Source organism: Paroedura picta, chromosome 2, assembly GCF_049243985.1.
Source record: "Paroedura picta isolate Pp20150507F chromosome 2, Ppicta_v3.0, whole genome shotgun sequence".
Lineage (NCBI taxonomy): Eukaryota > Metazoa > Chordata > Lepidosauria > Squamata > Gekkonidae > Paroedura > Paroedura picta.
In genome coordinates, this window is record NC_135370.1 from 120,158,695 (window position 1) to 120,171,057 (window position 12,363).

General features: G+C 40.7%; 1 protein-coding gene across 1 annotated transcript in view; it reads left to right on the forward strand.

Moving 5' to 3' along the window:
* Positions 1 to 12,363, forward strand: part of EXT2 (exostosin glycosyltransferase 2) — a 111,299-nt gene that overhangs the window by 57,736 nt on the left and 41,200 nt on the right. Inside the window, exon 8 of the mRNA XM_077322239.1 lies at positions 1,885 to 2,016. Coding sequence (XP_077178354.1) covers positions 1,885 to 2,016 — 132 coding nt within the window. The remainder of the gene's footprint in view (positions 1 to 1,884; positions 2,017 to 12,363) is intronic.

The following is a 12,363-nucleotide window of genomic DNA, read 5'->3' on the forward strand; positions in this document are numbered from 1 at the left end:
TTTTTGTCTTCTGGCTTTGCAAATTTTGCATGCAGCCAGTGCAATAAAAATAAAAATACTGGCTGGCTGTCCTACATAGATTCATTCTCATAATCCTGGCTGATACTGAGCCTTGGGGCGGTCTTGAACCGTCTTCTGGATACTTAAATGTGTTGAAGTTCTCTGTAGGACAATTAAGCTGGGGAAAGAACTTCTGTAATGCCAGAACACTTGAGCTATGATTATTGGCATAGCATCTTTCCTTTGGGGTTGGATGTTCTTTACAGTGTCAGTTTAGTTCCAAGTTCTTGAATTCTGTTTGATACAGCTCTGTATTAGAGACAATCAACAAACTAATTCCTAAACACTCATTGCTTCTCTTGAACGGGAATTGCCGTTGGATTAAATTTTTTATGACAAGAGTGATTCATCAGTTGACAAAAATCATACATTGAATTTCTAATAGGGTTGATATTCTCAAATTCTGTGTCCTATATGTTCAGTTTGTAAATTAGTTTAGCACTAACAAATTTAGTTGTTATTATTGTATTGTTTATTATGGGCTAAAACAGGATTTTCATCTTCTGCCAAATTCATCACTGGAAATACTTTGCTAGCCTATTCTTATGCAAAGAAATTTATTGCCTGCCACCATTTGTGCACATTCTTTATTTATTATTATATTTATATACCGCCCTCCCCGAAGGCTCAGGGTGGTTTACAGGAAACAGGAAAATATACAGATAACATATGGTAACAGGTGATAACAGTAATAACATTATAACAATAATAACTTAACATAATTATAACAATAACATTAGAAAATAGAAATTGCAAGAGCCTCAGCTCAACTCTTACTGGGACCCAGCGGGTAAGGCCGGTTAGTGTCAGTCGTAGTGGGGGGCGGGGCTTGGGGGCCAATTGGAAGCGATGGTTTGGGTCGACCTCAACCAAATGTCTGGCGGAGAAGCTCCCTTTTGCAGGCCCTGTGGAACGCTTTAGGTTCTGTCAGGGCCCTGATCTCCTCTGGGAGCTCGTTCCACCAGGTGGGGGCCAGAATGGAGAAAGCTCTGGCCCTGGTTGAGGTCAAGTGGGCTTCTTTGGGGCCAGGGACCATCACCAGGTTGGAAGTAGTAGAGCGCAAGGCTCTTTGAGGAGTGTAGGTGGAGAGGCGGTCCCTCAGGTATACTGGGCCCAGACCACATATGGCCTTAAAGGTGATAACCAATACCTTAAGCCTGATCCAGAATTCAACTGGGAGCCAGTGCAGCTGCTGGAGGATGGGCCAGATGTGGGACCTCCGAGGTGTTGTTTTAAGGCACAAAAGCTTGAACAAATGGACTGCAAACATGACTGAAGTCCAATGCTAGCTTATCTATCCCCCAAAATAGCAGCAGTGATTAAGTAGTTGGTGTATACAGAGAGGATGTTGCAAAATGTTGTATATCTCTGCATAAAACATCACTGTTCAGGACTGATGGGGTCAAACCTCATAGTGCCACTGGTATACGGGTTTATTTATGTTAATTATTTATTGCCTGCCTTTCCATCTGCAGCACTTTATACATAGGCAACCATTGATATTATGGAATAAAGTGGGGTTGTACTTTACACTACTTTTTGGGTCTGGACCCAGTTAACTATGTCCTTGATGAACTCGAGTGTCTAGGGGAGGCTCCTTTCAATTGTGTCCCATACTGCAGAATGTTACTTCATACCCTGTGGCCCCATTAGAACCACATCTGCTTCATGACTCTAGCTTTGTTACCATTTCTTGATGGTAAGAGTGTGCAGCTAAACCTTGTAAATTGTGACTGTGTATGGGCATTTTAAAGCCATGTGCAGATTTTCATATTTGCTGCCTGACATTAATGTAGCATTATGATATATCTTATTTCTTTACAGGCAAGATGGTTCTGGGAAGCTTATTTTCAGTCAATGAAAGCAATTGCTCTGGCAACCCTTAAGATTATCAATGACCGGATTTACCCATATGCTGCTACATCATATGAGGAATGGAATGATCCCCCAGAAATTGTAAGTAGAGTTAGAGTTGCGTTACATTAGTTCAATTTGCTGACCCTCTTTTTAAAAGAAAAATCACTGAATGATCTGCTTACATTATTTTATTGCTTAATTGAACAGATTTATTTTATTTTTATTTTCCAAGAGGAAATATTTCCCAAGAGAAAATACTAATAAATTGATTTGTAATGCAGTTTAAGCATGCTATTTGACTGGTCACTTTCAGACAAGTTCATATGATCTAGAGATGCATGGATGCCTTAAGTAATGTGTGAAATAGGCTTTTCTCTAATACAAATACTTGTTAAATGCAGTGAACTGTACTACTATGACAAAACTGAGTATATATATATATATATATATATTTATTCCCCGCCACTCCCGAAGCTGGCTCATGGCAGGTTACATAAGTCCATAAAACCAAGTTAAAACCCCCATTAAAAAGGACATAAAATTCAATTACAATCACTGTAGGAACATGGTAAAAATATAGTCTCACTCCAACCCTATCACTAGAGGGCGGAAGGAAGGAGTGCTAGATGGCTCAAGATGTTACATAATGCTGGACGATGGAGGGGGGGCACTTTGATCTTCCTCACCGACCCCGAGTCAATCATAGACCTGAAGGAAGAGCTCCATTTTGCAGGCCCTGTGGAACACCAAGAGATCCTGCACGGCCCGCAGCTCTCCCAGGAGCTCATTCCACCGAGTCAGGGCAAGGGCCAAAAAAGCCCTGACCCTGGTCGAGACCAGCCGTGCTTCCCTGGGGCTGGGAACGACCAATAAATTATCACCCGCAGAGCGTAAAGCCCTTACACAATCGCAAACTGTGTAAGGCCTTAAAGGTTAAAACGAAAACCTTGATCCAGACAGCAACTGGAAACCAGTGCAGCTGCCTGCCTCAGCACTGGCTGGATATGGGCCCTCCATAGTGTTCCTGTGAGAACCCTAACAGCTGCATTTTGTACCAGTTGGTGTCTCTGGATCAAGGATAAGGGTAGGCCCGCGTAGAGCGAGGTACAGAAATCTATTGTGGAGGTGACTGTCACATGGATCACTGAGGCCAGATGTTCAGGGGACAGGTAGGGCGCTGGTAGCCAAGCCTGGCAAAGATGGAAAAATGCCTGGCTAGCCACCTTCTTGACCTGTGCTTCCATGGTTAGTGAGGCATCCATGGTCATACCCAGTTTCCAAGAAATCAGCTTTCAGGAGTGGCATTCAGGAAGCTTTAAATGAATTTGGAGTGACAAGCAATTGTAGTGTTTTGTGGATTAGGTTGGTCTGTGTGAAAATATAAACCGGTTATTTGCTAGCTAATCGTACACAGTGGAGGTGACAAATAGATTTAAGGAATTAGATCTGATAGACAGAGTGCCTGAAGAACTATGGACGGAGGTTCGCAACATTGTACAAGAGGTAGCAACTAAAACCATCCCAAAGAAAAAGAAATGCAAGAAATCAAAATGGCTGTCTGAGGAAGCTTTACAAATAGCTAAGGAGAGAAGGGAAGTGAAAGGCAAGGGAGAAAGAGAAAGATACACCCAATTGAATGCAGAATTCCAGAGAAAAGCTAGAAGAGATAAGAATGCCTTCTTAAATGAACAGTGCAAACAAATAGAAGAAAACAATAGAATCGGGAGGACCAGAGATCTTTTCAAGAAAATTGGAGATATGAAGAGAACGTTTCATGCAAAGATGGGTATGATAAGGGACCAAAATGGTAGGGACCTCACAGAAGCAGAAGAGATTAAACAAAGGTGGCAAAATTATACAGAAGAACTATACAAGAGCGAGCTTAACATCCCTGATGACCACAATGGGGTAGTTACTGACCTGGAGCCAGACATCCTGGAATGTGAAGTCAAATGGGCCTTAGGAAGTCTGAGCAACAATAAAGCTAGTGGTAGTGACAGCATTCCAGTTGAACTATTCAAAATCTTAAAGGACGATGCAGTAAAAGTGCTACACTCAATATGCCAGCAAATTTGGAAAACTCAACAATGGCCACAGGATTGGAAAAGGTCAGTTTACATTCCAATCCCAAAGAAGGGCAATGCCAAAGAATGTTCAAACTACCGCACCATTGCACTAATTTCTCATGCTAGCAAAGTTATGCTCAAAATCCTACAAGCTAGGCTCCAGCAATATGTGGACCGAGAACTTCCAGAAGTACAGGCCAAAGTTGGCTTGAAACTCAACATCAAGAAAACAAAGATCATGGCATCCGGCCCTCTCAATTCCTGGCAAATAGAAGGGGAAGAAATGGAGATAGTGACAGATTTTATTTTCCTGGGCTCCAAGATCACTGCAGATGGGGACTGCAGCAAAGAAATTAAAAGACGCTTGCTCCTGGGGAGGAAAGCTATGGCAAATCTAGACAGCATCCTAAAAAGCAGAGACATCACCCTGCAAGCAAAAGTGCGTTTAGTCAAGGCTATGGTCTTCCCAGTTGCAATGTATGGCTGCGAAAGTTGGACCATAAGGAAGGCCGAGCGTCAAAGAATTGAGGCTTTTGAACTCTGGTGCTGGAGAAGACTCTTGCGAGTCCCTTGGACTGCAAGGCGAACAAACCGGTCAGTCCTAGAGGAGATCAGCCCTGACTGCTCTTTAGAAGGCCAGATCCTGAAGATGAAACTCAAATATTTTGGCCACCTCATGAGAAGGAAGGACTCCCTGGAGAAGAGCCTAATGCTGGGAGCGATCGAGGGCAAAAGAAGAAGGGGACGACAGAGAATGAGGTGGCTGGATGGAGTCACTGAAGCAGTAGGTGCAAACTTAAATGGACTCCGGGGAATGGTAGAGGACAGGAAGGCCTGGAGGATCATTGTCCATGGGGTCACGATGGGTCGGACACGACTTCGCACATAACAATAACAAAATCGTACAATATCATAGTTAGACTGCAAAAGTTAAATACTGAAAAAAGAAAATACCACAAATTTTCATCGAACTTAAAATTAGAGATGTTTCCAAAGTTCATGTTCATTATTCTTAGAATATGGGCTCCAGAAGTAAGGCAAGTTTCAGAGCGATTAGGCCATTAAAATATACATACGAATTATTGGAAGGTAATTTTGCCCTCTTCAACTTCCTACTGCAGTCCTTTGAACCTGTAATAAGTCACTTGGGGAGTCCAAATATGTTCAGAAATAACATTAAGTTATGGGGGAAGGTGTTAGAAGTGACAAGGAAGAACTGTGAAAATTTGCCCTTATTTTTGTGCTGGTTAAGCACGGAGTCATGAAAGAATAGTGCATAATTTCCCCCTTTCACGATGGCCCTTCTATTCATTCCTAAGAGCCCTTCTTTTCAGGGGAAGGCAGCTGTTTTTTCCCCCTTTCATGTAGTTGAATCTAGGTCTGTATTTCATGAAGAACTTTCATTACAAGTCCGCATTTCTAACCACTACAACAAGCTGGTGTATACGATGCTTTACACTTTCATTGCACTAAATCCATTTGTAGGAGAGTGCTAGGTTTGCATCTGGCTGCTATTGTGTAGTATGGGCAAAATCGACACAGTATAGTTCTTGAAATTGGAGCTGCAATGAAACACAAGGAGGCAAATTCTAATTATCCAAACTGGAATTTGTGTAAAGCATCGTATACACCAGCTTGTTGTAGTGGTTAGAAATGCGGACTTGTAATCTGGCGAGCCGAGTTTGATTCCCCACTCCTTCACATGTAGCCAGCTGGGTGACCTTTGGCTCGCCACAGCACTGATAAAGCTGTTCTGACCGAGCAGTAATATCAGGGCTCTCTCAGGCTCACCTACCTCACAGGGTGTCTGTTGTGGGGAGTGGAAAGGGAAAGCTATTGTAAGCCACTTTGAGACTCCTTCTGGTAGAGAAAAGTGACATATAAGAACCAAATAATCAATTTCTTGGTGGTTTGTCATCCCAGCTGAAATAACAGAAGGTATATCTTAGTTTCTTTAATACATGTATAAATATACTTCTTGCTGTCAGTGGAGATTTAAAAAAACATACAAATACTCTCTGAGCTCAATGAATACATTAGCTAGCTATGATGAATGTTTGTGATCCTTTAGGGGTTATTCATCCATCTGGGGGCTCATATCAGAATGCTTGTAATAGTACTGTGGCAGAAACTGTGGTTGCCCAGTTCCTAAATTAATACTTGGAATTACTTTTAATTGTGCAATGCAATGCGAGTGTGAAGTAGGTACAACTCCAGTAGGGATATCTACAGTCTCAAATTGAAGAGTTAAGCTTGCCGGTTTATAAAGTGGGTTAGTTGCTTAGTTGATCAACGCATTCTAAGTCATTGTAAAATTTGTGTTTGTGTGTCATGCATCAGTCAAAGGCTGGAACAATAATGACAAGAATGTACATTTGAGTGAAAATCACTGTCCTCTCCCTTCCTGGTAGTTAACTTTTAGAATCCAGAAATCCCAGATTACAAAATGAGTACATAATTATTAATATCTTGTATATTTAATGTTTTGGTTTACTTCTACAAGAAATACAGAGTCAAGGGAGTATTCACATGTCTATGTAGTATTAAGGAAGTTCTTGTAAACCTGTTCTTAAGCACAGATTTGCAAAATTATTAGCTCTGTTTTGACATAACTGCTTTCGAGCTTTGAATCTGAATGTCATAAATTATAGTTTAACCAACTGCATTTTAATAATCATCTAGAGAATCACCGCATCCAAAGCAATAAACGTACTTTCTCAGCAGACTTCCATTTTCTCTGTGAATGACTGCCAGGTTGCAGTCTTGCTGTGAAACAGGAAAAGGAGCCTCTACTAAATGAAATACCAGATAAACAGTGCAAAGACTGACTTGTGTGCAAGTTCAATACCTAATGTAGTGAATAGGATGAAGGCAGATGATGCAGTTTTACTGCTGCAGCTAAAGAAGTCTGGCCCTGTAAAGCAGCCTGGATAGATGATTCCCTGGGAATAATATGTTGCTTTGAGCTTCTTGAGGGAAGAAAGAGTGTATGTCAATGAATAAGTAAACAAATGCAGCAAAGCCAAATGTGAATTAAATATTCATTAAGAAAATTAATTACGTTCATGAGTTCTTGTAGATGAAAATTTGAAGTTTTCACCCATCCATCCTTCAGTATTTATGGATTAGTTGTGGGAACAGGAACCATCGTTCTTCTATCAGAAGAGTGTGGCATGAAGAAGTGCTATGGAGTTAACAAGGCCTCTGCAGAGGCAGCATATACAATTTTCCCTTGCGGCTTAGGGTGGTTTACATATGAGAAAATATAACCTTAGAACATGAGGGAACATAGAAGTAAGTATTATATGATTCAGTAACAATGTAAAGTAAAGCAACAGTAACAATAGTGGTTTCAACAGAATTCCAAATATAATCTGATTAACTATGGTCCCATCAGTTGGTCAGTTTGTGGAGAGGGGTTTGGGGGCCTAGTGGCTGTTGACCACTGATTCGATGTATACAACCGCCCTAGCCCATAGGTCAGTGTGGCGGTGTGCTAGAAGCTCATGGCTGACTGTGTCAAATGCTGCTGTGAGGTCTAGTAGCACAAGCAGTGCTGACCCACTTTGGTCCAGCTGACAGCAGAGGTTGTCCATCAGGTGACCAGTGCTGTTTCAACCCCATAGCCAGGCCGAAAGTCTGGGAAGCTTCATCCAGGAATGCTGATATTGGGTCTGCCACAGCCCTTTCCATCAATTTCTGCAGAAATGCTAGATACGAGACAGCTGGGTCCAGAGATGTTTTTTTCAGCAGCAGACAAACCACTGCCTCTTTTAGCCCATCTGGGAATTCTCCCATTGCAGAGGCAGCATATAAATTTTTGAAATAAGTAAATATGCTTAGATAAACTTTGTTTATAAATATAAGTTAGTTTATTTGCTTATAAGAGTAAATGGAAAACCTGGAGTTGCAAGCCATAACTTCCTCCTATCTTAGTGAAAGACAGAAGCATGTGAGTTTTGCTTAGAGAAAGACACCTCCAGAGTCATGCCCACAGCTGGTTAAGAAACTGATTTTGGAGTTCATTGCAATTCTTTTCAATCTGCCAGTGTTCCTTATGGAAATAATAGTAAGTATTGAATGAACCTTTCACTGGCATATTATTTACTTTCCTGTTTCATGTGAAATGTAATCCAATATGTTATGTTCTTTCTAATACAGCTCTCCAATCTGAGGAGTTTGCCTTAGCATTACAGTATTGATTTTTTGTTACCGCATTAACTACTGGAGAGGTGTTTTATTAAGGTAGTAGTTTTATTTGTGCTTGTTGAGTTTAGTTGTCATAGTGATATATTATTAGTAGATCAACATATGTAGTGCCCTGAGAAGAGTAGCTGGAATACAAACTGAAGCAACTTGTCCCTCACCATGATGATCTTGACCTCTCAGATGTGTTCTGGAAAAGATTTTGCAATCTTTCAAACAAATCTCTTAGGCTGTTTTGGAGGAATTTTCAGGTAATATTTTATAATGGCTGTGTTGCACATGGAATAGGGCAAAAGTAACAGCTATGGCCTCTTAAGGCCATGTAATTTAAGATACACACTTTATGACCATAAGTGTCTTGACAGGCAAAAAGATTTGGCATAAATATGGCTTAAAATTCATCACAAAAAGAAAACTATTGAAACAAATTGGTTTCACGTCACCTGACACTTCAACATTTGAAATATTTGAGCAGTTTCACAGACTGGGATTAAATTAAATAACTGTTCAGTTCATGTGAGTAGCTTCTGAGACCTGGAATAGGTATTAAGTAACACAAAGAATGGGGTGGTTTGGGACTATTCAACTGTACTAAACCTGGTAGACCCTGACCTGCAGCTTGGTTAATAGCAATTGAGTATGGAAACAGCCTTTCTATGGGCTATGGTGGTTATATATCAGTGCTTTTGGGAAACTCCCTTATCAAAAGGAGCACACAGAGAGTCATTCTTTAGTAGTTTTGCTGTGGGAGAGACTGTCACCTAAAACTAGCCTGTCTGTTTTCTCTCCCAAACAACCAACCACCAAGAGTTGAGCTTTTAAAAAAGGCCTTCATGCAAATGTTCCACCTCCTGAATCAGAAATAGTAGCCCAAGGAGGAAATTTTCTAGATGTGGATGCAGTTTCACATCCAACCTGCTTCTATTTATATTGTGTCCTTGGTTGCTTCATAGCATCTGCCTGGAAATACCTGCTGGTATATAAGGGCAGACCAGCTAGAAAAAACAAACAAAAAACAATCAGGTATATCAGGGTGGTCTGAGAAATTTGACTACTAGCTTTAATAAAGTACACAAGGACTTTGTTGAAACATTATAGAAATTTTTGAACTTTACTAAGAAACTGATTTTTTCCCATGATATAGAATCGTGTTCAAGATATGCTATACTATATACCAGGGGTAGTCAAACTGCGGCCCTCCAGATGTCCATGGACATCTGGAGGGCCGCAGTTTGACTACCCCTGCTATATACCATTTAATTTATTGCCATTTGTGCAGACTGGTGAGCTTTGGACATTGCATAGATTTTCAAAAAGAGTCAGGAACACTTCTTAACAGGATTTGACCAAAATTCAGTGGTGAGCTGTAGGTATGCTTTTATTGAGTGAAGTTGATGCTGGAGAAAGGGTTAACCCTTTGACCAGTTGTGGATGAGAAGCATGATGAAATGCTTTCTCAAAGGATTCAGTAAAATGCATCATGCATAATATACTAAAACAGAATAAATCAAGGTACTTCTCATCAGGTAATTTATAATTGGAACCACATTGAGGTTATGGTTGCCATTTAAAACAACCAAAAGGCTTGGTTATAGGTGGTGTAATATAATTTCAATAGTATAAAGTGCTAGAAAGGACTTTTTGGTTACCATATTCTCTTGTGCTTCATATACTGCTTTGTTTTCTTCTTGGCTTTAAAAAATATAGCAGCCAGCTCTGGTTCAAATTGTACTTGGTTTTACTAGAATGGCTGATTAATGGCCAACAATAAAAAATGATGGCTGCTGAAAAGAAAATGGCGGTGAGGAGAGGAAAAGACCCCCATGAGAACAGCCAAACCTAATTTTATGGCTGTCATTTCAGAATCCAATAGCAAGGGAGTAACATTCAGCCCCAAGACCAATGTATAGTCCAGATAAAAAGATACTCTTGAGGCATGAATGCAGGTGGTCTTAAATACAGGTGTGAAAACTGTACACATTACCACAATGTTGTTACTCTTTGCACCCCTCCCCATGATGGCCCACTGCCTGGGCAAATCTTCAGTTTTTAACTTATCTTAATACTAAACTTCTCAGACACACATGATGACTTTTGTCCTGGTCCATCTAAAGTATTCACTGAAATAATTTTAATGCTATAGATTAGTGAGATGCTCCTCAAATAGTGTGAATGTTTCCTCTGTTCCACATTTTCTTGTTCCCTTCTTTCAAGCCATTGCTGCTTACATTCTCTTCTTTCCTAGCATTGTCTCAAGCTGGTTTTGCCTTCAGCTTCCATTACTCTGGCTCCTGCTTCCCCTTATGTAGCTCCTTTACCAGTTCACTGGGAAGTAATCGTAACCGCATGCACACAACTTCACTTGAGCCTATTCCTCTCCCAGGGCTGCTATATAGGGTTCTTACCATGGGGTGAAAAAATATTGTAGAAAATATTGGTCTGCTGTGGAAAATATTAGTCTGCTCTGTTACCAGAGACCTTCTTTCTAATTTGCTGTCTGTTGTGGGTTTGTTCCACCCAACAGAGTGTTGCCAGGTTGGGAAATTTTTGGAGATGTTGGTGGTAGAATCTGGGGAGAGGAAGAACCTCAGCATGGTGTAATGCCATAGAGTCCACCTTCTAAAAACAGTCACCTTCTCTACCTGAAGATCAGGTTGGCATTCCTAATATTATGTATACACTGCTGGCGCATAGTTTCTTCTTAGCCATTTAATTAGACATTTAGGGTCTTTACTGAACCATTTATGGGAAACTCATCCACATGCTCAGTACTTCATTCTAAGCAGATTCATGCTGAAAGCAGTAAAGGAACAAAATGATTTTTCAGTTAATCTGAAGCAATGGAAATAAATTCTTCAGTAGCAAATGGAAACTTTTTTTAGTTCATGTTAATGGCAGACTGTCACAAATGACAGTCTTCTTCTGTTTCTTCTGGAGAGGTGTTTTTTTTTTTAAAGGAACATCTCCCCAATGTTAGTCCATTTTCCAAACCTCCCACTCTGGTTGGATTCCAATGCCTTGGCTTCTTTTGCTGTCTGCAGAAAAGAGACTGCTGTCAAACAGACAGTTCACAGTTGCAAAATTGACTCTTGCAACTCAATATGACTTGCATATAAAACTGATTCACAATAAACAGCCTGACAGTCTTGGGTTAATTACTGTGGCTCCTACAATGAAGGTTAGCAGGTTGAGGATGGGACTGGGGGGAGGGTAGGATTGCCTTAGTGAAGTGTCCACACTGTGTCAAAGGAAATGAGGCATAATTATAGTGCCAGTGCTGGTTGCTGTTTTCTGACATATTCAGATGAGTTTCCAGTACGAATGCACCTGAAACTAATGTTTTCTGGCTCTACCGGTTTCTCCCTTATTTGAAGGAACCTTCCTTGTGTCATGGTCAATTTCGTGCCCTGTTTCCATAATAGAAATTTAATTAGGCTTCTATTGAGTTAATTACCTGTATTCTTTGCCTTTCTCCATCTGAAGTTTGAATGACTTGAGTAAATCATGGAGGTTTGAATTTGCCCAATTTCCTGTCAAAAGTAAGGTCAGGAGGTCCCAGACTGTAGACATGCTATTCAGGCAGGCAGCAGGGGGTTGGCTCTTTATGGTGCTTCAGCAGTGTCTAAATGTGCTTTTGAAATGCCACTCCTATGTGAGGGAACTTAATTTTGGGGGATGGGGGTGGGAGGGGTCACTGTAGGATTCCAGGGCTGCAGTACATATGTTTTGTCCTAGCTCAGCCATTCCTTACCCCCAGACTAAGGAATAACCTATCCGCTTGATATAAAAGGCTGCTTAGTGTGCACGCGTGTGTGAGAGAAAGCATCTCAGCTGCCTAGTCGTCTTTATTCTGTGAAATGGCTCAACTGCTTTTGATTTGTATCTCATCTCATTATCCAGAAAATGAGGACTCATTTAGAAATGAGGATTCATTTTATAACCTATAACGCATTACATTTTTGTGTGGTTTCCATGCCCTATTCCATGGTCTTTTGGGGTGTCTTATGTTATTCAGTTGCATTGTTTTATTATGTGTAATCTGCCTTGAGCCTCTTTGAGAAGGGCTTGCAATAAATATAGTCACTAAATTAAAAATTGTTGCTGGCTATACTGAAGTGAAATGTTGCCTGTAATGATATTGTTCTTTTTAAGAAGCTGTTTAGTTGGGAGCACT